We start from the raw sequence: 25,836 nt of genomic DNA, 5'->3' as shown, positions 1-25,836 counted from the left end.
CAAAAAAGATTTAAATCAACAGCTTATCTATGCTCAAAATGCAACTTAGATGAGCTCATCTTTTGAACTCAAGTTCCTGGTGGCCTTTCATTATGTCTTGCCACAATCAAGTTTAGTCCATACATGTGATATATACTGAAGTAAAAGTGAAGTAAACATTGCACATTAGGAAAAGGATATCAATAAAACAAATGAATGATTTTGCAGATATACTCATCACCTCGTCAACTGCAGCATAAATAACCCCTGTGAATAAGTGAAAGTGAATGCAGATTGGCCATACTAAACTGATGCACACAACCTTCCTTGTATATACGTAGAGTGTGCTTTCTTGGACACTTGGCAATTAATTGCAGGAAACGATTTGCGGCTGCTCTAAGAGCTGTCTCATAAAACGGCTGTCAAGAGGAGCTTTATCAGCTGTACGAGCAAGCCAACGCACTCATTAGTTTTTCATGTTTGATGACACAGTGTTAAAAGAGATGGCTTTCTCGACAGCAGCTAGTATTTACTTAAGGGAAGATACTGGTATTAAAATGAAAAAGTTTATTATTAGAGATATCTTAATGAAATTTGGTATGTATATGTATTTCATCCTCCTGTTTTCAAAAATGTAATTAGTTTCACTATATCTCGGTTCTCATCCTATAAGAAAATATATGAAGCCTCGTTTGTGTACTTCGTTCGTCCTCGTCTTTTTTGCGCTGTTCACCCTCAATGGATTACCAACTTGCCCAAGCGTCTGTTTTAGCTAATAAGGTAATTTCTTACGGGTAATTAAGGCACTTTCCCTCAGTATTATTTGACTTCGATTAAAATGCTGTTGTAGCTGGAGATCTGCCATATGAAGCTATGCTATTTATATTGCCATTGAGGTACCTCATCGCATACAAATTTTCAAATATGTCGCTGCCCCATAATTCCAAAATATAATTAGCTGACATTATTGTTCACAATATTCGGAATGTCCAATTTAGCAATATAAATATAGTATAGCTCCATAGTACAATTCGTCCTGAACTCAACAATATAAGATAGATTAAAATTGAACCACAAAAATGTGATGAAAAGTTCCGTAAGGTTAGTCATGTTGACAAAAATATGAAACTGAGGAAATCACATTTGAAGTTTTAACACTGATTGCAGAAAATTCTGGGAGGAATCTTCAACAGCGGATTATATTTAAATGTTCCCTACCTCTTTCTCTACAAAACGACAAAAAGTGTCTTAATCCATCCAAGCAAACATTTTTGTTTTTAATGTCGAAGGTGTAAGCATGATGACATTTTAAATTTTTTTTAGAAGAATGGGTATACTTTCTTTTAGACAAGAGTGTGGTCGGGAGCCAAGGAGAACAGAGCTCCACCATGGCAAATAGTTGAGTGGTCCTAAAAAGGACCTTTGGGTGTGACGGTGAAGCAGCTGGCCGCTCGCATGGATTTCTGGGTAACTGCAGAGCGCCTTCAAAGCAGCCCTGGACTGTAGTCTTGAGATGCTTTCGTTTTGTGCCGCCTTGTAAGAGCATCTACTGTATTAGTGCTTTTCTAATGAGCTTGATTTGCCTTGCATGAACGCAGAGCATCTTTCTCTATGCTTCGGCATACAAGGCAGCCACCAGCAGCAAAGCCCAGACTTGCAGCAATCGATTCACTGGTTGCCCTCCTCCCTTGATTATAAATGGCAACAGCCTGTGCAGCAGCCCGCTTCACACTTTCCAGTGAAGCGTTTCAATTCTTGGAGGCTTGCGTCCAGATGACAGAGTGCAGGCTCTCGCTTGCATTCTGCGTCTTGCCTTCACTGCATCTTGCCAGCAGGTTCTCATTACTGAGCCTTGCAAACACTGGCTCCAGAGCAGCCCCAACAGAAGCTGGGAGAGCACCCTTGTGTGGAGGTGGAAGCTCACCATTAGCCAATGCTCTGTTGAACTTGCACCAAGAGTCAGCACCCTCAGGGCACTCGGAGTGGTTTAGGGCATCGTCAGTGGAAGTCATGTGCAACAGTATAGTTTCCACTGCTTTTTTCATGCCTGGCACATCATTTCTATTGCTCCTTGGGGCATAACCATAGTAGTTTATGGTCTTCTTAATCTTGTCCTGCGTCAGTTTACCTCTTCCACCAAGAGACTCGTTCTGACCCTTCTTTTTTTCAACAAGGTTTCTAAGAGCAGTCCCCATTCACTTGTGAACGTGGTTGGTGCAGTCTTTCTTGTCAGTCTGAATGAAACCATAGACTTCTGCTTCGGACAAGGCATGAAAAGTCCGGCTGTCTCCATCAGACAGTACTGTCGTGTAGCGCAGACTGCCTGACCAGAGACCTCTGGAACATTGTCAGCGCAGCCTCCACTTCCATGCGCCCAGAGTTCCACTCAATGTTTCACTGGCATTTGTGGCTGGCAAGCCAGTCGTCATACTTTTCGTTTTGTGGCTGTGGACCCAAAGCACATCCAAGACAAAAGTTGGAAAACACAATGTGGTCAATCACAAGACCGGTGTAGAGCTCCACAATGCAGCCAACACTTATATGTGAAGTGCGACCACGAGTCATCCAGGAACCATCAGAGACAACGTCAATGTTTCTAACCGGATTCAAAAAGTCTGTGTAAAGTTCCTTGATCGCTGCCACACTTGCAACTTCACTTTCGGGTGCAGTGCTTTCACAAGCATCTGCAAAACTTCTCTGGTGTCCCTGAAAGGTCTTGGTGCAGGCCTCGATGTGAGAGGTTCATGCAGGCACAAAAGTCTGCAAGGGCAGTCACACTTTTGCCAATTGTCTGTATGCCCTTCATGGCCCTCATATTCACTTCGAAGGGAGTGATGGAGGCAGTTTCGCTGACTCGCGGGGAAGAAAACTACTGCTTCTCGAAGTTACAGCTGCTGCAAACAAGCAGAAGCTTTACAGCAAGGCCAGTCGGTTGCCTTTCTCAAAGTCAAACTACTTGTGCCGTAGGTTCCGCACTTTGCTTGCGCAAAAAAGTTGTTCAGCATGTTTATGTCCAAAATCACAAACTGGGTACGGAATCGGCGATCTGGCACTCAGCGCTGATGCCACTTACGCTGAGTCGCTGACGTTTCCAACAGAACGGACTTGGTTTGCATCGATCGCTCGACACGCTGCACCTGCTCCACTGTCGAGTAGTAAGCGGCATCAACACGAAGTGTGCCACGATCCGGGATACAATCCATGCTGCAACTTGGTCCCGCGCTGTCGTCATCATGCACTGCGGTTGATGTTCCGGGCAGATCTGAGTCCGGCACCGGCTCTAACTCAGCAGGTCCCGACGGCACACTCGTGACCGACACCTGTTTCTTGTTCCACGCTCGTTTCCAAAAGCTCGCTGTGTGCATGGTTTAAGCCGACTGCCTCCTGGCAGAGAAAAACTCCAAGCACAAAAAGGAAACACGCGTCGAGAAACACGAGCGTAAAAAAGCAAGCGCGCAGGAAACGCCGAACGGCAGTCACGACGGCAAGCGCAGAAGAGAAAGAAAAAAAGATGACGTGGCAGGCACGCCAGCCAATGGGAGGCGCGGAATGGCGCGCTTAAGAATCTGAGACCTGAAAACGGCCTTCGGGAAAACAGCCCAAGCAGCCGATCCGCTTGAATGACGCCATTTTGAGATAGCGCAAATTGCGCACAAAGAAAACAGCTTCAAACCAAGCCCAAGATGGCACTGATCGGCTGGCTGGAACGCCCACGGCGCGCACTGGAAGTTTGAACAAATTCCTTCTCGGAGGCATTTCGTGGCCGCCGCGGTGTTATGAAAGCTGATTTTATCGCATTTTCTGACCGAATTCAGCATTAATAATTTGTGTGTAGATACTCGATAGGTTAAATGTCTCGAAAATGAACTTTGCTAAAAATCGACTTTTTGACCATTTTCGACTGTTCTAAGACCCTCGTCTCCACTTAATTCCACAACTTCTTGAACGTTTTTCTGCATATGCAGTGCACAAGAGTATTGCAAGTGTGCATAAGCACTCACCAGAATGAGGGGAAGATGTATGCACAGTATCAAAGAAAACCAAACAAGGGTTGAGTATGAGCCCCAGTTTACAAGCAAGCAGGATCAATCTTCACTTCGACGAAGAGAAGTCCTCTTGTTGAAACGTGCTTGCGAACTGAGGCTTCCCCTCAAATCTTGTTTTTCTTTGATACTAGATGTCCAACACGTCCATTTGTCACTTTTCTATTGCTCTATTTTCACACTGCTACAAGGTTAAAAGCACATGATCTGGCACAAGCAGTAATTGCCGTGTGCCTCCTGCACCTGATATCAGATTGCTTGTGTTTACAGCAAAGCATTTTCACCATTTACACCCAGTCTCACATTCTGCTGCAATATCCTGCTAAGTGCTAAATAAGCCACACAGTCTCGACAACAAGTTAGCTCTAAAAGGTGTCACAAATTGCTTTCAGTAAACTTGCACACTTGTGTTAACAAAGCACTATACCATCAATGTATAAATAGTAGCGACATATTGTACATGACTGTGTCTGTGCCGGACATATAGTTTTCTTGAAACTTGTTGCTTTCTGCACCATCTTACTTTTCCAGTTTACAGAAGCTATGCAGGCAACAGCAGCAAGCGTGGCATTGTTCGAGTTGTGTGAAACTATAAATGAGCATCAGGTAAAGAAAGAACATGAGATATGGCAGCTATGTACCATAAAGCATAAGTACACATTATTAGTTGCTCTACCGTGCAGCTTATATGAAAGGCAAAACTACTTACCACATATAGACAACATAATCAGCACAGCCTTTGGCTGGAACATAGTGTTTCCACTGTCACTGAAGCCACACTTCATGCTTTCACTTGTGGTTGACACATGAGTATTATCTATAAATGTTTAATTTTTAGAGCAGTTTTTCCTGCTACAACACCGTCATTGCTGCGATCAGCTTGCAGTGAGCAGGAACTGTGCTGTTTTCTCATGAGAACGCACACTCAAGACATTATACATGAAATATTTTTATTACAAACCAGGCAATGACAAACTAGTTTTCTCCATGACAGCTGCACTGTTCTTCTGTGTCCTGATCTTTGAACAGCTATATGACAAACACATAAAGTGGCCTTGTCCTCACTTTTAGCAAGGAACACAGTGTCATTCAGTGCCAAAGATGTTATCTTCAACAAACACCAGAATACATATCAGTCGTGTAGTTCGAAACGGAAGACCAGGAAGCATGCTTGAAGATTATGGTAGCAGAGCATATATTTAGAGCATAATATATATGCAGAGTAAGACTGGAAGGACCAAAAATGAATTAACAAAAACAACTACTTTCTGCTATTTAACTGGTTAGGGCCTAAGCACCTAAATGGTTACAACCTAACCATGTTACATGACTAAGCATGGAGTCCAAGCTCAGAATGGAGTGAGCTATCCTTTCTTCAATCACTTGGTTAACAAAGAAATAAGGGCAGTGATTTCCAGTGGCCGGGCCTACAAGTCAATTCGTATTGCTAGTCTGGCCCTACCGAGGGCCCCACTATATGAACTACATCAAGAACATATACATCAGCACTTTCTCCGGTAAGGTATAGAACCCTTTCCCATTGGGAGGCTGTCTTCCCACTTGCCTCCTGCACCCTGTCGCCCCATCGACGCATGTGTTACTAGCCAAATTCAATTCCAATTTTATTTCCCAGAATGTTGTGATCGGCTGCCTGAGCCAAAAGCTGCGAGTAAACTACTTGACGAGGCCCACGCAGCCGTTATAAGGCAGGCAAGCATACAATAATATAATATACATACATATCAAGAAGCAAATAATTTTTTTATTCATGTCTTAAATGCAGCTAACCGGATCACTAATGTGAGGAATGCGATGGAAACATAGGTATATCATAAAAGCATCTAAATATCAGTTCTGCAAGCAAAACAAACTAGCTGAATGTATTCACAGAATCACTAAAAAAAAAAATGATCGCAGACAGTGCATACTTGAACAGTGCTTTAAGTGCGAAATTATAACAGAGGCCATGAATGAAAATGAGAACTTTATAACTGTGCAAAATACTATCGGGTTACATAATTACAAAATACTGACGCAGTGCAGCTTTAGTAGACTGATTTGTCTTTTAACTTAAAATTGAGGGAAGAGTATATTCAAATGTCGGCAGCCTATAGTCAGTGCAAAAAAATTGCCGATGATTACGTTACTTCCTAATGCGAAATTTAAGCGCAGCTCATCAGCTGTTTCACCTTTTCGATAGGTTGAGGCAAAGATTTGGAGCGAGACACGTATGTACAATTGCAGACTATTTTTTTTAATTTTTCACACGTATTCCTTCAAGAAACACTCTACTAACAGTTGTTGGCTGTCATGAGAGCACCCTCTGCCACGCAGGAAGAGGGGGGGGGGACCTCCTCCTCTTTCTGCATGGCGGCGATGGTGTTCTATGCAGTCACGTCCCCCCCTTTCTTTCCCTGTGTTCTCTGGTTGCTGCACAGCGTTTGCTGCTGAGTGTACCCCCCCCTCTTCCTGCAAGGCTGTGGTTGCAGAAGTGAAGCGCCTGCTCGAACTGGGGGGGATGAAAGGGCGCGCAGCCGGTTATGAGGCTGTATTTTCTTTCAGCAGGGTGGCATCATTAATCATAATTCTGAAGCTGGAAGGAAAATAATAAAACAACAGAACTCGAAATTCATACATATTTTGAGTCCTTACAACAGTATATGTCTGGAGAGCTTGTCCAGTATGGGCTAAGTAACCAAGATTTTCTGTTTGTTTTAGTAGTTGTGAGCCAAACTAAAGAACAATAATTCATACTCGAGACGAATAATGCATTATATATCTGAAGTTTTATTTTAGAAGGAAGAAAAGTATGGCAATTAGAAATTGCACTTGTCACTGATAAGAGCTTATTAACTCCTGAGCATGCGAATACCAGCTCCACTGATTATTCCCACTGATGCACTTCCATGTATCATTTGATTGTATTCTGCCAAGAACAACCTAGAAAGGGCTGCAAAGCCTCTATGCCCAAGGCGATTGAGGGCTCGGAGCAGGAGAGGATGGGAGATTCTAGTTCCCATGCTTTGTACTATGCCAGAGTGATGTTTTAACTGCTTCCTCGGGCACTCTGTCGCCTCATCAGAGAAGGTAAGGAGAATGCGCATTTCTCATGTTACTCGGCTGTATTGTTACATAGACACCCTTGTTACAAAGTGCTTTTAGGTATCCCTGAATGGCACCCATGTTAGTCAATGCAGTGGCATGGGGGGCTGAATGCCTTCTCGAAATTGAGGGGGGGGGGAGGGGGGTGCCCATAGTAGAGGAAGTTGCATAGGTGGGTACTGGAGGCATGCATCTGTATGTGAGTGCAGACCTGCAGAATCACTACTGCACAATAATAACATTTAGCTGGAAAAATATTGCACTTACCAAAATATTGTTTTACGAACACCAATCTCCATCAGCAGTAGCCATGCAACACTCGTGAAAATCCAAGCACAAAGAAATGTCAAGAGGATGAACTACAGTGTAAGAACTTCACTCAAGCAAACCTTTGCTGGGCTTATCAAAGCCAACAGCAGAAGGTTTGAAGGAATTGAGCTAATTATCTGAACGATATATGAAATGCAGAAGAGGTTGGCAATAAACTGATGGACTTGTATAAAGATGCATGAAGCATGTTTATCTTCATAAATCATTTTAAGTTAAGAAACAAAGCTTAAGACCATAAGCTACAATGTGTATGGTACGTGAAATACCAGAAAATGTTTAATTTGAAAATTGTTACTGTATGTCCTGCAGATTTAAGGGTGGTGAGGGTCTTGAAAACCTTTTTCTATTTCTTAACCTATCTTGCTGAAAATTGCCATGGTGATATATCTTTGAATGCTGATTCCAAATATTTATTTATATTTGAAATACCTCATCTAGACATGAAGATATGGCAAGGCAATGTACTGCAGTCTATTTCTACAGGCCATTATGGTATTTTCTTAATTAAAAAACTGGTTTTAAAAATATGCTGTCATTTCCAAGGGCCTACTGCACATCCTAAAACTAAGGAAATTTTTAAAAAGTCATTACATAGGTCATGAATGAATAACAAAGTTGGGAGAAAAAAAACAATGTAGGAGTAATTAGTTTACATCTGATCTAATTGCTAGTCTATCAGACTTTATCAAAAACGGAAAGCTTTAGGATGTAGCCGAGATTTTACTGAAAAAAAAAAGTAATACCAAGTTCAATAAAATCTGTGCATGCTAACATTATGAAAAGTTCCGTAAGGCAAGGCTTTTTACCAAATAAACAAAGCTGAGAAAACTGCATTCAAAGTTTTACTCACTGTGCCACTTTTGTTTACCAATCACATCGAAAAATTCAATGCTTTAGCATGGCTGAACACAATGACACCAAATTTACATAAATCTGTTCATGTAATGGTTGTGAAAATCTTTGTATGGCATTGGCATTTGACAAAAAAAGACACTCAGAAAGTCACTTGCTACAGTCTTTGAATCTTAAATCATTCACATAAGTCCTGGGCAGTAGTCTTGGGCTTTGTCAGGCCTGTGCCTCTTGGCCATCTTCACCTTTCACTATCAGTGTGACCCTTATCAGACCTGCACAGCCTCTGTTTATCTTTTTCAAGGCTCCTACTAATGAGGCACCTGCCAGGACTATAACCAAGCTGCGCTGCAACAGCTCTGCTGGTTTCTGCCATCCCTTGATTGAAGTGAGAAATTGCTTTTGCAACAGCCCTTTGAACAGCCAGCAAAGTCGTGTGTTTTTAGAGCATTGGCTCCAGATGACAGAGTGCGGGCACTGGATGGCATTCTGCGTCATGCCATTTTTGCAGCGCTCCAAGAGGGCCTCATCACCCAGCCTGGCAAAAACTGGCACAAGCGCAGTGCGAACATGGCCTGGCAGAGGGTTTTTTGTGTGGTGGCGGCTCCACCTGGTTTGCCAAAGCACGATTGAAGGCACACCGTGAATCAACTCCTTGAGGACAGCAACTGTGATCTGGGGCTTCATCTGTTGAGGCCAGGTGCAGCAGCGTGGCTTGCACTGCCTTTTTCATGCCTGTGACGTCGTGGCTATGGCTCCGCAAGGCATACCTTTAATTGGTGATCTTTTTTATCTTTTCTTGTGTAAGGTTGCCCTTTCAACCAAGAGATTGTCCTTGTGCCTTCTTTTTCTCAACCAAGTTGCGAAGAGCCGTCCCCATCCGCTTGTGGACACGGTTCAGGCAGTCCTTCTTTTCGATGGATATGTATCCATACACGCCTTCCTGGGTCAATGCATGAAATGTGCGGCATTTACCATCCGAAAGTATGGTTGTGTACCACAACCCATTTTTTTCCAAGGACCTATTGAATAAAATCATAGCTGCTTCAGTCTCCATCCATCCGGCATTGCAGTCAATGTTCTTCATACACTTGTGGTTCACAGCCCAGTCACCGTAACCATCATCACTGGGATCAGGTGTCCCTTGGCACCCACGACAGTACCTCGCAAGCACAACATGGTCCAGTACAAGGCCAGAGTACAGTTCTATAATGCAGCCAACTGCAATATTTGAATTGTGGCTACTCGTTTTCCATGTGCCATCAAATATCATGTCTACATTTCCTGTTGGGTTCAGGAAGTTGTTGTATAAGTCCTGCATCACTTTGACACTTGCTGCTTCTGTAGCAGTAGCTTGTGTTTTGTGGTGAAGTTCTCGGTGGGAGAGGTTCATTGTTGCACAAAAATCCGCTAGAGCAGCCACTCCCTTCCTTATACTTTGTATGCCTTTCATCGCCCGCAGATTTACTTCAAAGGGTGTGATGCTAGATTTCCCGGGCACTCGCGGCGACGAAAAGGGCCGCTCGGCGAAATCACAATTCGAACATGTGAGCACTAACTTCACAGCTAAGCCATACTTTCTTCCGCTGCATTTCGCGAGTTGAACACTGGCCATCCCACACTTGCTGCAGCTTGTGGATGCAAATAGCTTCTTCAGTATGCTCATGTCAACGATTATGTACTTAGCGCCGCGATCGTCGTCTACACTTACTGTGCTGACGTTCATCAGCTCGAACTTGCAGAAAGTCGCGGACTTCTTTGCCAATGACATCTTGGCGTTATTTATCGAGTACAGTTCTATAATGCAGTCAACTGCAATATTTGAATTGTGGCCACTCGTTTTCCATGTGCCATCATATATCATGTCTACATTTCCTGCTGGGTTCAGGAAGTCTTTGTATAAGTCCTTCATCACTTTGACACTTGCTGCTTCTGTAGCAGTAGCAACTGCCTGACAAGCTTTTACCATGTTGTTCATGTGCCCCCTGAATGTTTTGTGGTGAAGTCCTCGGTGGGAGAGGTTCACTGTTGCACAAAAATCCGCTAGAGCAGCCACTCCCTTCCTTATACTTTGTATGCCTTTCATCGCCCGCAGATTTACTTCAAAGGGTGTGATGCTAGATTTCCCGGGCACTCGCGGCGACGAAAAGGGCCGCTCGGCGAAATCACAATTCGAACATGTGAGCACTAACTTCACAGTTAAGCCATACTCTCTTCCGCTGCATTTCGCGAGTTGAACACTGGCCATCCCACACTTGCTGCAGCTTGTGGATGCAAATAGCTTCTTCAGTATGCTCATGTCAACGATTATGTACTTAGCGCCGCGATCGTCGTCTACACTTACTGTGCTGACGTTCATCAGCTCGAACTTGCAGAAAGTCGCGGACTTCTTTGCCAATGACATCTTGGCGTTATTTATTGAGTACAGTTCTATAATGCAGTCAACTGCAATATTTGAATTGTGGCCACTCGTTTTCCATGTGCCATCATATATCATGTCTACATTTCCTGTTGGGTTCAGGAAGTCTTTGTATAAGTCCTTCATCACTTTGACACTTGCTGCTTCTGTAGCAGTAGCAACTGCCTGACAAGCTTTTACCATGTTGTTCATGTGCCCCCTGAATGTTTTGTGGTGAAGTCCTCGGTGGGAGAGGTTCATTGTTGCACAAAAATCCGCTAGAGCAGTCACTCCCTTCCTTATACTTTGTATGCCTTTCATCGCCCGCAGATTTACTTCAAAGGGTGTGATGCTAGATTTCCCGGGCACTCGCGGCGACGAAAAGGGCCGCTCGGCGAAATCACAATTCGAACATGTGAGCACTAACTTCACAGCTAAGCCATACTTTCTTCCGCTGCATTTCGCGAGTTGAACACTGGCCATCCCACACTTGCTGCAGCTTGTGGATGCAAATAGCTTCTTCAGTATGCTCATGTCAACGATTATGTACTTAGCGCCGCGATCGTCGTCTACACTTACTGTGCTGACGTTCATCAGCTCGAACTTGCAGAAAGTCGCGGACTTCTTTGCCAATGACATCTTGGCGTTATTTATCGAGTACAGTTCTATAATGCAGTCAACTGCAATATTTGAATTGTGGCCACTCGTTTTCCATGTGCCATCATATATCATGTCTACATTTCCTGCTGGGTTCAGGAAGTCTTTGTATAAGTCCTTCATCACTTTGACACTTGCTGCTTCTGTAGCAGTAGCAACTGCCTGACAAGCTTTTACCATGTTGTTCATGTGCCCCCTGAATGTTTTGTGGTGAAGTCCTCGGTGGGAGAGGTTCATTGTTGCACAAAAATCCGCTAGAGCAGCCACTCCCTTCCTTATACTTTGTATGCCTTTCATCGCCCGCAGATTTACTTCAAAGGGTGTGATGCTAGATTTCCCGGGCACTCGCGGCGACGAAAAGGGCCGCTCGGCGAAATCACAATTCGAACATGTGAGCACTAACTTCACAGTTAAGCCATACTCTCTTCCGCTGCATTTCGCGAGTTGAACACTGGCCATCCCACACTTGCTGCAGCTTGTGGATGCAAATAGCTTCTTCAGTATGCTCATGTCAACGATTATGTACTTAGCGCCGCGATCGTCGTCTACACTTACTGTGCTGACGTTCATCAGCTCGAACTTGCAGAAAGTCGCGGACTTCTTTGCCAATGACATCTTGGCGTTATTTATCGAGTACAGTTCTATAATGCAGTCAACTGCAATATTTGAATTGTGGCCACTCGTTTTCCATGTGCCATCATATATCATGTCTACATTTCCTGTTGGGTTCAGGAAGTCTTTGTATAAGTCCTTCATCACTTTGACACTTGCTGCTTCTGTAGCAGTAGCAACTGCCTGACAAGCTTTTACCATGTTGTTCATGTGCCCCCTGAATGTTTTGTGGTGAAGTCCTCGGTGGGAGAGGTTCATTGTTGCACAAAAATCCGCTAGAGCAGTCACTCCCTTCCTTATACTTTGTATGCCTTTCATCGCCCGCAGATTTACTTCAAAGGGTGTGATGCTAGATTTCCCGGGCACTCGCGGCGACGAAAAGGGCCGCTCGGCGAAATCACAATTCGAACATGTGAGCACTAACTTCACAGCTAAGCCATACTTTCTTCCGCTGCATTTCGCGAGTTGAACACTGGCCATCCCACACTTGCTGCAGCTTGTGGATGCAAATAGCTTCTTCAGTATGCTCATGTCAACGATTATGTACTTAGCGCCGCGATCGTCGTCTACACTTACTGTGCTGACGTTCATCAGCTCGAACTTGCAGAAAGTCGCGGACTTCTTTGCCAATGACATCTTGGCGTTATTTATCGAGTACAGTTCTATAATGCAGTCAACTGCAATATTTGAATTGTGGCCACTCGTTTTCCATGTGCCATCATATATCATGTCTACATTTCCTGTTGGGTTCAGGAAGTCTTTGTATAAGTCCTTCATCACTTTGACACTTGCTGCTTCTGTAGCAGTAGCAACTGCCTGACAAGCTTTTACCATGTTGTTCATGTGCCCCCTGAATGTTTTGTGGTGAAGTCCTCGGTGGGAGAGGTTCATTGTTGCACAAAAATCCGCTAGAGCAGCCACTCCCTTCCTTATACTTTGTATGCCTTTCATCGCCCGCAGATTTACTTCAAAGGGTGTGATGCTAGATTTCCCGGGCACTCGCGGCGACGAAAAGTGCCGTTCGGCAAAATCACAATTCGAACATGTGAGCACTAACTTCACAGTTAAGCCATACTCTCTTCCGCTGCATTTCACGAGTTGAACACTGGCCATCCCACACTTGCTGCAGCTTGTGGACGCAAACAGCTTCTTCAGTATGCTCATATCAACGATTACGTACTTAGCGCCGCGATCGTTGTCTACACTTACTGTGCTGACGTTCATCAGCTCGAACTTGCAGAAAGTCGCGGACTTCTTTGCCAATGACTTCTTGGCGTTATCTGTATATTTTTCGCGTTCCGCGCAGTCCGCCTCCGTGCAAAACAGTGTCCAAACGTTGAGCGTGGGAACCCTGTTTAGCCGCGTCCGCCGGCGCTGAAGCGACGTGTGAAAACGCCGAAGTCGTCGTTAGGCTTAGCTCAGCTGGCTGGGCCGCTTCCGACGACACGGAATTCGAAGCGACTCGCAGAGCATCAAAAGTCGATATTTTCGACGGGCTAAGTCCAGGCGCATCCACTGCCACCGCAGACACTTGTGGTAACACAGAAGTTGACGTCGATCAGCATGGTCCAGCCACGACGTCCACCAACGAAGCTGACATCGATGGTGCCGGTCCAGTCGCGTCCATCGGCAAAACTGTGGTTGACAAGTTTAATCCAGCCGCATCCGCCAACGGCCCTGCAGCTTGCGGCAACACCGAAGCTGTAGTTCTCATTGTGGCAGTCTTATTCAACGCGCGTCTCTATATGCCGACTGCTTTTCGTGTGCTTGCTTTCAAGCGCGCGTCCCGCACCACCGAGACACGCCGAACAGACACCAGGCAGACAAATACGCACGAAAACAAAAACTTCGAAGCTAAGAGGAGCGAGGTGATAGTAAAAATATTTACAGGAACGATGAGAAAAAAGGCAGAACGAGAAATGCTAGGAAACAAAGAGGAGCGCAAAAAATGACGTGTCAGTGGGCGAAAGCAGACGACGAAGAGTGTAACGCGGTCGCGGGAGGCGAGGCATGCGTCACGGCCAATCGGAGGGCTGCGCCTCGGAGAGCGCTCGCTTTACCCAATCAGCGGCTGTCTCGCGACGATTCACCTCTTGCGGACGGATGCAGAAAGCTCCGCTGTACCAAAACCTACAGCATGTTGAGACATTCCAGGAGAGAGAGCGGGAAACGAGCTTTCAAACGAGACCAAGATGGCGCCTATCGGTTCGTGCTGCGCGGAGCTACGGCGACTTTAAAATGGTGCAAATTTTTGCGTTCGGTTTCGGCTCATCGACGCTTCTGAATTGCAGTTTTTATAATATAATACTTTGAGTAGGAATTGAGCTATAATATTTTGTAGAGGCATAGTTGGGACATTGAAGACTTCAAAACAGCAATTTTTGAAAATTGCCATTTTTGACCATTTTTCGCGATTTTAAGATCCGCGTCCCCTTTAAACTTTATGTGGAGTGGGGCTTTAATGTACAAACTGTGAAGTATTTACAATCATAGACAAGCACAATGCTAAGCTTCAGGGAGACTAGTTTGGCATTCTAACAGTTTGTGAACTACCTTACTGAAGATCCGGTGCCCAAATATTTTCACCTCCTCCCAGCGTCGACTAGGAATGCCCGACAGCCTTTGTGAAGAAACTGTGATGATTTTTGTTAGTACATTTTTACAAACTAGTCTTTCAGTGCCTAGAATGCAGTACTATCGTAGCATAGATTCGCAGTATACAATAATCATCACTGGAAAAGACAGTAGACTACAGTAGAACCTCGTGCATACGTTTTTCACTGGTCTGAGAAAAAATAGTAACAGCCGGGAAAACGCAAAAGTGTTCAAACAATTTATTTCCGCAAAGTGACGTTAGGATTTAAAAAAGATAAAGAATAGTGGACTGCTGTTTCTTTCGCTTGCTAGAAAACACCAGGCGCTTCTGAATAGCCTGGAAAGCCGCATTGCCGTCCGCGTCGCTTTGAGGTGCAACGTGACCGCTTCAAAGCTCGGATCTGACAAATCCTCGGAATCGTGTGGCTCGAGCTCGTCATCACAATCTGCGGCTTCAATTGCGACCAAGCTCGCAACAATATCACCGATACTGTGGCACTCCGATGTCATGACGGCAGCATCCACTGCGACATAGTCATCGTATGTGAGTCCCGTGGCACCCAGCGCATCCATGGCCTCAGTGAGCTCTTGATTGCAAGAGGCTGCTTCTGACTCCCCAGCATCTGTGCCAGGAAATTCCCCTTCGCCGTCCGTGCGAAAGCCACACTGCGCGAAGCAGTGCTGCGCAGTTGATGCGGCCACTGCAGCCCACGCTGAAGCGACATAGTGCATAGCGTCAAGCACCGAAATGGTTCTAGGCTGCTGTCCACGATCAATACGTGCAAGACAGCGCTTCACAACACACTTCCGGTAGGAACGCTTCGGGTTCTTTATGACGCCGGCATCCAGCGGCTGCAGATGGCTTGTAGTGTTCGGTGGGAAGAAAACAAGCTTGACGTTCTGTAGAAGCTGCGGGTCTCTTGGGTGGGCAGCACAATTGTCTAGAAAAAGGACACTCCTGCACTGGGATCCCATTTTGTTGTCGAAGTAGCGAAGAAATCTTCGAACAACGAACACGTCATCCACGCACGACTGTTACTTCTGTAGTGACATGGCAGCAGGCGAGTGTTCTTCAAGCACCACAGGTTCCGATATTTGCCGATTACCCAAGGCTTTAACTTATCGGAACCATCCATGTTGCAGCAAAGGAGCACTGTCAATCGCTCTTTGCTGTTTTTGCCTCCGTGACACGTTTCTCCTTTCAGGCTTAGGGACTTCGACGGCTGCACCCAAAAAAAAAGGCCCGTTTCATCGGTGTTGTAGATGTCACAAGGCGCATAGCCCTCAATTAGTATAGCAGATAGTTTGGCCTTCCAATCGTCGACTGTTGCCAAGTTCACACTTGCTGATTCACCGCTTACTTTCTTGTACGCGATGGCATGCCTCTTCCGGAAACGGTCGATCCAGCCATTAGATGCCGCAAAGTCCGTGATGCCCAGTCTGTCGGCGATGTCCACTGCCTTCTTGCGCAAAATGCTGCCATCAAAGTTGACGCCGGCAGCGCGAGCTTGCTTGAACCAGGTCAAAAGAGCCTCGTCGAGGTTTCCATACATGGCCCCACGAACCTGCTTAGTTTTCGGGCCGAAAAGCGCTGCATTGCCTTCAATCTCTGCACGCTTTGAGATGATGCTGTTAAGTGTCGATGGTTGCAGACCAAGGTCTTTGGCAGTATCAATTCTTTTCTGCGCTGGCTGCCTGTTGACAGCGTTGAGTGCGTCCAGCTTTTCTGGAGGGAAAGCGCCTTCCGCTTGCGCGGCGCGATCGCAAAAAGGTCGGATCACGATCGTTGGATACAAAGGACAAGGGTTAGTTCGACTGGTTCACGACCGGCTTTGTCATGGACTGGTTCGATGGATGGGTGGATGAAGCTGAACCCTTTGAATTGGCGGTGGCGGTGCACGCCACCTAGCCGACATTCACGAGGCAGATGGCCATCTAGTGCTGGCCTCTCCAACTCGTGTGCGGCTTCTTGAAGTTAGTTCCATAGCCAAGCCTAGCCAAGACTCTTCAAAAGTCAAAATGATGGTCGGCGCGCGTTGCCTGAGGCGGGTTCGTGGTGACCAGTTGCGACGTATCATGCGGGAACGTTTTCACAGCTACAACGTAACAACGAGGATCCCAATACATTGGATCTTATGGAGCAATGCTGGGACCTGATGAAAGCGACGTAACAGCTGGGAAAACGCAGCAGTGAGGAACGTAACAATGGGGTTCTACTGTATTTTAGATGGTGTTCAGGTGAGTTGTGTTGCCCACCTACCATTCACGTGCTCCATAATTGAATTTAATTTGCCAGCTTCATAGGCACAAAGCACCTAGTGATAGGAAACTGGAGGATGAGACTCAGACAACTCAGTGTGTATTACAAAATTTTCTTTTGGCATTCAAGTAATCATGGCTAGAATACTGACAGGCTTACTTTTAAGATTCGTGTAAGCAATGGATAAATGTTTGATGAGAATTTTGCATGAAATGTGTTTGCACAGACTGCAGATGCATAGTTTGTAAAAATTTACAAAGCATCAAATTTTATTTCTTAGTCATGCAAAACAGCACCATGCTACCTCCAAGCTCTAAACTTCTACAATGTAAAGAGCACTATTTTCCTCAAATTATAAGGTGTTATAGTCTTTGGGGGTGTTATTTGGCATACAATAAGTGGCTGAGATGCAAGCCTTGTTTTCTGGTAAAGATGGTATATGCGATTATTGCAGTGATGCATTCCTTTTGATATCGGAGTCAAGAGAATGTTCAGTGTCATTGACTCGACTGTTTTCCTGTCGCCCTCTGCGCCGCATGTTCCACACACCGGCATCCGCCGGTCCTCTTCAGCGCTATAGGTTGATGTGGACGGCAGGCCTTTTCAGCTGCATTGTTAAAAAACACAATTTGAACAATGAAAAATACTAGCAGTAAATGAAATGAGCCCTATGGTTCATAGAAATTGTATAAACATAAAAATATGAAGAAAGCCTCTGCAAACTGAGTACAAATGAAATAACTTCACAAAGGAGTCTGCAACTAAAATGGGAGAAAAAATTGCTCAATTACTTTGCCAAAGATATGTAACATCTTAAGAAACATGTTTAAAACAACAGATTAAAATAACAGTCATATGCGGTTCCACAGTCCAGTAAAAAGGTCTACCACATTAAAGGAAGGACAAGTAGCTCTTATGCCATGCTTGAGTTAGCACCGAAAATGCGTAGAAGCATATTCTTCCTCAAGCAGAACTTTTTTCTCTCCTAAAATATCTTCCTAGTGGTGCTTGCAGCCTATAGAGAACAGGTTATATATCATGTAACCAGAAAAGTTCCAAACTCAGAAGCTGAAGCCATCAAAAAAAAAAAAACTTGCCACCCATCCTTACCCTGCGGTGCCATTCTCCCTTAACCTGAAACCATTCCAGTGGCAAAGTAATGGGTGAGATACCATGTAACATTTTATGGACCGAATGATTTAGGCACACCGATTTAGGCATCCGAATGAGAAAGGCACACACATCCAGGGCGTGTGCCTTGCAACAACTGGCAACTGCTGTGTAGAGTGCACAGTAGGGGAACCAAAGGTGCCATAATAATTTGATTTTCACTTGTTGAATCACTTTACTGGTTCAAGCATCAAAGGAGCAAGACGGAATTGAAGGTGACGAACCATGTAGGCCAACAGAAAGCACAGTTTTATGGTTTACTTTCCTGTCAGCCCTTTTAACAACTTTCTTTGCAACTTTTTTTTTAAACCCTGTAACTGGGTTGGAATTACATCGTCGAAAGGTAGACAAGCTAGGCGGGCTGAGCAGCGTGTGAATAAGACACAATACGGAATTTATACTGACGAACTTCTCGATCACAGACTGCCTGAGGGAGCGAAAATTCCCGAGGGCCTCGCTAGAGAACTAGTTTATAATATCCGGTAGCATAGGTGTAAATACACACGCGAAAGAGGCGACGCAGCATGCAAGCTTTTCGAAGGCATCACTTATCACGCTCGCACTCGAGGAAAGCAAATGCACCCGTGCACGCCACACAGACAGTCGACGTAGCGACATAACACAAAAACTCAAGACACCTGCGTGCTGAAATTGACACCTAGCAATGCAAGCGGCACCATTAATCACAAAAGAATTGTGCTAGTTCAGTGAAATACACTGTTAATTTAAACTGCACTATTGTGCACAAGCCAGATCTCATCAAAAACCACAATCTTTAAAATAATCATGATGACCCTTCTCGTAACTAATAGCTTCATATTATTCTTGGAAATGAAAACATACTGCTCACTGAGGAAAAAAAAAGTTATACTCTATCAAACAGCGGCAACAAGCTCGACGACTGGAGGCTCGTAAGATGAGCTTGGGGCCTTTCCATTCATGCTGAATAATTGCGAAATCATTAATGTCCTTGCCTGTAATAATACGTAAACACAGTGCAGTGCCAAAGTGCTTCCGTAGAAGCATTGGCGACGCAGTAACACGTCGCTTTTATCCATGGTAAATTTCATAAACACATTTGCCAGCTGATCACTATTTCTTGAGGATCTCCAGCGACGCCAGCGCCTGAACTTCGGTCTGATAGTCCCTGGGGCACTTGGGGCATGTCAGAATGATGCCTGAACCGTCACAAACGTGACCACTCTTCACAAAACCCCAAATTTTGTCAGAAGCGAGGAACAGCAATACATTTTAAAGGGACGAGTCGCATGCAGACCTCGATACTGCTGCCATCTTGCCTAGTGTGGCCAGACTTTGCAGCCCTTCCTGTTGTTCATTCGAGTTGTGAATAGTAGGCGTTCTTCTCACTTCACTTTGTGTTTTATCATCCTGAAACTTGTTGGGTTCTGGAAAATTTCCTCTAACCTGGCACTAGCCAAGAGACAGTCGGCACCTCGAGTTATATCAAGGTCAACCGCCGTGACATGTTCGTTACATGAAGTTTTCAAATATATTCACTTCAATGGGTGCAGCGTTGGGGAATTGAAGAATTCGTAATATCGAGCAATTTGCTACATGGAGGCTCGTTACATAGAGGTTTAACTGTATGTGCCTTATTCGGCCTCCTAACCTCACTAAACCCTATGATATCATATTTCATACCCTCTAGTTCCCCTAACAGCATTGCTAAACTAGCCTCACTAGCTAGGGTTCTAGCATTTAATGCTGCCAGGGTCAGTTTCCAATAATGGCCTGTCCAGCGGAGCCAGAAATTCTTAGCACCAGTGGTGGCGTGAAGATTATGCGAGGAAAAATAGGGTTCCTAATGTTTTAGGTAGCCATTTCTGCTGAAGCTAAACGTATGGGCCAACATAGCATTGACAATTGCATTAAAGCTCTAAAGCAGTTTTTTTTTAAATTTAGCGTGCCTGTGTGAACAAAGGATGCGGTTTTGAAAATGCATGTCACCACACCGTATTTTTGCATCAGAAAAGGCTTTAAATTCATTCAGTGGAAAATATATTTTCTCTTTCGTTTCAGACCGCGTACCTAGACATCTTTGCGGTGCGAATCTTATAGAAAAAATGCACACCGAAAAACCATTTTCTCAAAAAGAGATGCGCAGCGCGGAGGGCACAGCCAGTGCCATCTAGTGGCACAGCTGGCAAGGTTGCGGGGCAGCGAAAATGTGACACGAACGAAAACGACATAAAAACATACTAATGCACTGAATCCGATCCTTTCTCCCTAAAAATGGTGCTCCTTATGAAGTTGATGGCAAATTAAGATGCATTAAGCTTGCAGACAAAATAACTATTATTTGCTTTCGTCAAGAGCAGGCACTAGTTTTCATCTCGGATGCGGAGAGCGCAAACAAAAGCTGTAGCTTTGGCAGTGTTGCACTTGATGTATGAAATGGAGTATACCAAGAGTAGATCATCCTCCACTTGTGCTTATCTGTGCTTTTCTCAGGCTTTCAAAAAGCTCACTCCAGCTAGAGTACTTAATGAAAACTGTGTCAAACAGTGCCTGTAAGCTTTTTCTGCAAAGTTCTTACGCCATATTGTCTTGTCTCTTTGTAGATGCCGCTAGTGTGTTCTGCGTGTGACATGTCCTTTACAAGCAAGGAGGCCATTAAAGAGCACATTCTCAAGATCCACTACAACCTGGTAAGTAGTGGCTTTCCCGATGCCATTGGCTGAGGTGTCAAGGCTGCACCAGCAACACACTAAAATACTGCGATGTGTTTAAAGAGTAAAAGTTCGCTGATTCGAACTTCACAGAACCGGGAAAAGTTTGAATTACCGAATGGCCTAAAAAAAAACAGACAAAAACAATTTGCATTATCATAAATTTACTGTATTTACTCATGTAACGAACCCACTCCCATAATGAACCGACCCACATCCAATTTGGGAGAAAAAAGAAAAAGGCATTAGTCATTAGTGCATTCGCGATCATGATCCGCAATGTATTTCTTGGCAGTGCGGCAAGATGCTGCACACCAATATTATGGTGTGTTTACCTTTTGACACTGGCTCTTTGGCAGAGTGCCAGTGCTTGTTGGTTGTGCAGGTCTCCTCAGTACTTTTCTTTTATCATGCCACTCTTGGGGTGACGCTGTCCACTGCCACTCAGTCATTGAACACGCAATGGCAGTAAATGCCTATTGTTGGCTGATGTTTGGGGGATGGCCAAATCTTGAAAAGAAAAAAAATATATATATTGCCACCTAGTGTCCCAATGTTCTTGCTGCGCCTGGAAGAGGACACTGAAGTTGGCTCATGCGCTGTGGTCGGAATGCTGCCTGCTCCTACAGCTTAGCCCTGTCGTTCATGTCTTGCCCTGGTGTCCGCGACATATTTTGGGGTCAGCGCAGGGTATCGATCCCAGTATATGTCCCGCACTCCTCCGCACGCCCAGGATTGAGGTCCTGTGCCAGTCGACACTTCTGTGCACCGCACTAGCTGGAGGAACCTAGGCTTACCACCTGAGCATGGACCGTTGGAATTCACCACCGTAGCCGCCCTCGACCTGTCATGCAAGCTCCAACTTATTACACGCTACAGAACCCACGACTGTCTAAGCCTTTCCATGACAGTCATAATGAAGACGTCGAAAGCTGGCTTGTCCAGTTTGAATGGGTCGCCTCGTTTAATCAGTGGGACAATGCCGCGAAGCTCAGGAACGTCTTTTTCAGCCTAGAAGATGGCACTCGTACTTGGTACGAGAATTGTGAAGGCACCCTAACATCCTGGCGCGAGTTCTGCTCCTGCATCCTGGACACCTACACCTGCCAGGACCGCCGAGAACAAGCTAAAGGGCTTCACACTCGCAAGCAGATGCCCAACGAGACTGTACCGAATCACTATGTTAGAAGTTAATAAAGTTATGACATGCATAAAGTAGGCTGTATCGCAATTCGTCTAGCGAGGAAAGCCTCGCTTTTGAGCAATTTTTTAAAACTATGTACGAGAAGGCGCGGCGTTAAGGAGCAACTGTTCGCTGGCCTCGTGCGCTAACCGCTGACCACGGTTGCAGAGTTTTTTATGGAGGCAATCGCAATAGAAAGGGTGCTCCAGCAGCGGTCTATGACCTACGACAGGCGGGTACTCGCCGCTTCGCTCACAGAGCCGCTTTCGGCCTTCGGGGCTACTCCAGATCTTTTCCGCGACATCATCCGCTCCATTTTGCGAGAACTTCAGACTCTTTTTCGGTGCTCCCCAGCCGACGGTCGGCTCTGTCGCTAGTATTGTCCGAGAAAAGCTCCAGCAAGTATTTCGGCCTTCGGTACCATCTGCTAACCCGCCATCCTTTCCCCGAGTCCTGTCGGCCAACGCATGTGGACATCTTGTGATGTCCTCCGACTGATTCCACACAATTACTGCCACCCGACCAAGGCTCACTGTATTCAGACCACCCTGAGCCGTACTTCGACAACCGCCGACCACCCCAGCGAAAGGTAGACCTGTGGCATGCCCCAAATCGGCAGCGCCTGTCTTCCACTGCGGAGAACCAGGTCACCTGTATAGGCAGTGCCCATATCGACAACTGGGACTGAAGGGCTTCTCTATCGACATGTGTCGCCCTCCATTAGGCCAACAACCCCAGTATATTGAGGACTACGTAGCCCAGCAGCGCATGGCGCCAACTTTTTGGCGACAGTCACGATCGATGTCTCCATGCCGACCATCCTCACAGCCCAGCTCCTGGATGGCGCAGCGACGGTTGCCTAGTCCGCGTCCGGAAAACTAAATACAGCGACCTCTGGGGGTGAGGCCGCTTCAAATCGACGTGATGAAGACCCCCCGACAACGCGACTTGACGGCCCCGATGACAGTTCGTACATATGAAGATAGACTCTTGCTGAATATACCCGTGGTCCTCGACGGCTATAAGGTTAGCGCATTGGTAGACACTGGTGCTGATTTTTCGATTTTAAGCGGGAAGCTAGCGGCGCTTCTAAAAAAAGTAATGACGCCATGGTCTGGCACTCAGATTCAAACCGCTGGCAGTCATGTCGTAACTCTGAGTGGTCAGTGCACGGCGAGAGTCCAAGTTCGCAACTCCACGTTTGTTGTCAGCTGCCTTGTGATACCTGACTGCTCCTGCGGCTGGTGTCGATTTTCTCCGAGAGTATGGGGCCATTATCGATCTCCGGAAGCATACTGTGACCTTTTCTATCAAGAAAGCTGATGATACCATCGCGAACTGCCAACGCAGCACCCCTCTTCGAATTTCTGCCGAGAGCATTTCTATTCCGCCACGTTTCAGTATTTTTGTGACTGTTAACTGTGGCGAACTACAGGACGGAGCGGCAGTCGCTGAAGACAACTAGTCCCTTTTGCTCGCCCACGGCATCACCTCAGCGAGGTGCCTCATCCATCTCCGTAACGGCCGATCTGAGCTCCTGGTGACTAACTTCACGAACGAACCCCGCCATCTTTTCTGCACTACCGCAATCGCATTTGCTGACTCCTTAGGTAACATTTCTGTTAGTTTTACTTCGGAGAAGTTGAAAATGTGCACCCATCTCTTGATCGTCTTGATACTAGTACAGATCTCTCGGAAACACAGCAGCGCGAACTGCGTTTTCCTCCTAGAATACAGTGCTTGTTTCGCGAACTCATTGAAAACTCGGCAGACGCCTCTTGTGAAGCACCGTATAATTACTCCCGACGATGCCCTCCCGATACGCCAGTAGCCGTACCGCATCTCAACGACGGAATGTGAAGCTATTCAGACACAGGTTCAGGAGATGCTTCGTGATGGTGTCATCCAACCCTCCAACAGTCCATGGTCATCCCCTGTCGTGCTGGTAAAGAAAAAAGATGGCACTCTTCGCTTCTGTGTTATCAAAAGTTGAACGACATCACTAAAAAAGACTTCTACCCGCAGCCCCGTATAAATGATTTGCTCAACAAGCTTCGTCGCGCCCACTACAGTCAAATCTCTATAAACGAATCCGACGGGACCGCAAAAAATAATTCGTGTTTTTGAAATATATTATTGTAATGAAAAATCTGAGACTATAAGCCAGTGGTCAAACCTACGTACGTACCTTGGCAGAGGGCAGTGGGCTTGTGTAGACAAGCAAAACCTAAAATTAAATTGTTGCACTAACTCTAAAGCTGATATATTTGAAGAAATCAATTATTTTCTTCTGCCGCGTGCAGCAAACACGACTGTGCACTACATTACACTACTACAGCACATACACCTTCCACTTTGCGGCACACCGCGTTGCATGCATGATTGCACCGAGCAATGGAAGTACGGACTTCGTTCATGTGCAAAAAAAGCAATAAAAACATAAGAATTCGATATGACCTCAACTTCAATACTTCCTGAAGTTTGAAAATCTTGTCTCGGTCATCCAAAATGATTTCGGCAGTTGATGGGGCAATGATACCTGTCTGTAGAGGCCGAATCGCTTTTGCCCTGCGTCGATTTATTGCAGTGAAAGCGGCTGCGTTCATATCTTCTTGGCACTTCGCTGCCGAATATCATCGCTCTTGCTCAAACTTCGCAATAAGTCAATTCGCGGCCTAAAAAAAATCTTCCAGCATGCTCGAACGCACAAACTACCGACCCGCGTACAACACACAAGAAAAAAACGCAGGCGGCTAGGCCTGCTGGCTGCTGCGTAATAAACCATAGCTTCGTAATGGCGCAGGGAGCTGGTACTAGATGTGCTGATGATGATAGCTACAGCCCATGGACCATACACACAGAAACTGCGGTTTCTGTTTCACACGAGAGTTGCAAGCTGCAGCGCTGTTAATTTTAGCTGAATTCATAATACTGATGTTCCAAAATTATAGAAAAAGAAATAAAATATGTGCGTTATTCTGAAATATACGCTATTTTGAAATTCGTAATTCTGAAATAGTTTTACATTGAAAACAGCAAATGTGCCGGGGATTCTTAAAGAATTTGTTAATTTGAAAAATTCGTTAATGTGGTGTTCGTAGTAACGAGATTTCACTGTACTTCTCCTTTGACTTGAAGAGTGGGTACTGGCAGATTGAGGTCGATGAGCGGGACCGCGAAAAAACAGCTTTTGTCACTCCAGATGGACTTTATGAGTTTAAAGTGCTGCCATTCGGGCTATGTTCAGCGCTGGCTACTTTTCAGCGCATGAGGGACACCGTTCTCGCCGGCCTCAAATTGCAAATTAGTTTATCTCGACGACGCCTTGTTCTCTGAAACCTTTGGAGAACACCTCGAACGCCTGCGCACAGTATTAGATGCCCTCCGGTTAGCTGATTTGACGCTTAAGCCCAAGAAGTGCCACTTTGGCTACAAAGAGATGAAGTTTCTCGATCATCTTGTGAGTGCCGCAGGCGTTAGGCCAGACCCCAACAAAACTGCCGCTGTCGCCAAGTTTCCCGTTCCTGCCACGAAGAGGAGTTTAAAACGTTTCCTGGGTTTGTGTGCGTACTACCGCCGCTTCATCGCCGACTTTTCCAAGATAGCCGCACCCCTCACCCGCCTCATGCGGGATGATACACAGTTCGTGTGGGCCGTCGAGCAACAAGAGGCTTTTGCGGAGCTATGCAGACGACTGCAAACTACCCCTGTTTTTGCGCACTTTGATGAAGACGCTGTCACCAAAGTCCACACTAACGCCAGCAAGATCGGCCTTGGCGCTGTACTCGTTCAACAAGCTGGTGTGGAAAGGGTCATTGCGTATGCCAGCCGCATGCTCTCCCGTGGTGAAACAAATTATTCCACTACGGAAAAGGAATGCCTCGCGGTTGTGTGGGCAACTATGAAAGTTAGGCCTTAACTCTATGGCCGCACGTTTAAAGTTGTTACTGACCACCATTCTTTGT

At 45.6% G+C, this 25,836-nt stretch overlaps 1 protein-coding gene and 1 pseudogene across 3 annotated transcripts in view; one reads left to right on the top strand and one right to left on the bottom strand.

Moving 5' to 3' along the window:
• The window catches only part of LOC146183562 (uncharacterized), a 196,957-nt gene that overhangs the window by 8,476 nt on the left and 162,645 nt on the right, over positions 1-25,836 (top strand). For all 3 annotated transcript variants that reach the window (XM_084609149.1, XM_084609148.1, XM_084609146.1), the window contains exon 2: positions 20,581-20,667. In XM_084609149.1, the coding sequence (XP_084465275.1) occupies positions 20,581-20,667 (87 nt within the window). The remainder of the gene's footprint in view (positions 1-20,580; positions 20,668-25,836) is intronic.
• LOC146183565 (uncharacterized) lies at positions 1,464-2,174 on the bottom strand (annotated as a pseudogene).

The sequence above is a fragment of the Amblyomma maculatum genome, chromosome 7, assembly GCF_055883805.1.
Source record: "Amblyomma maculatum isolate TAMU_Amacu chromosome 7, ASM5588380v1, whole genome shotgun sequence".
Lineage (NCBI taxonomy): Eukaryota > Metazoa > Arthropoda > Arachnida > Ixodida > Ixodidae > Amblyomma > Amblyomma maculatum.
The sequence above is the reverse complement of the archived record's forward strand: the minus strand, read 5'-3'. Positions and strand labels throughout refer to the sequence as shown.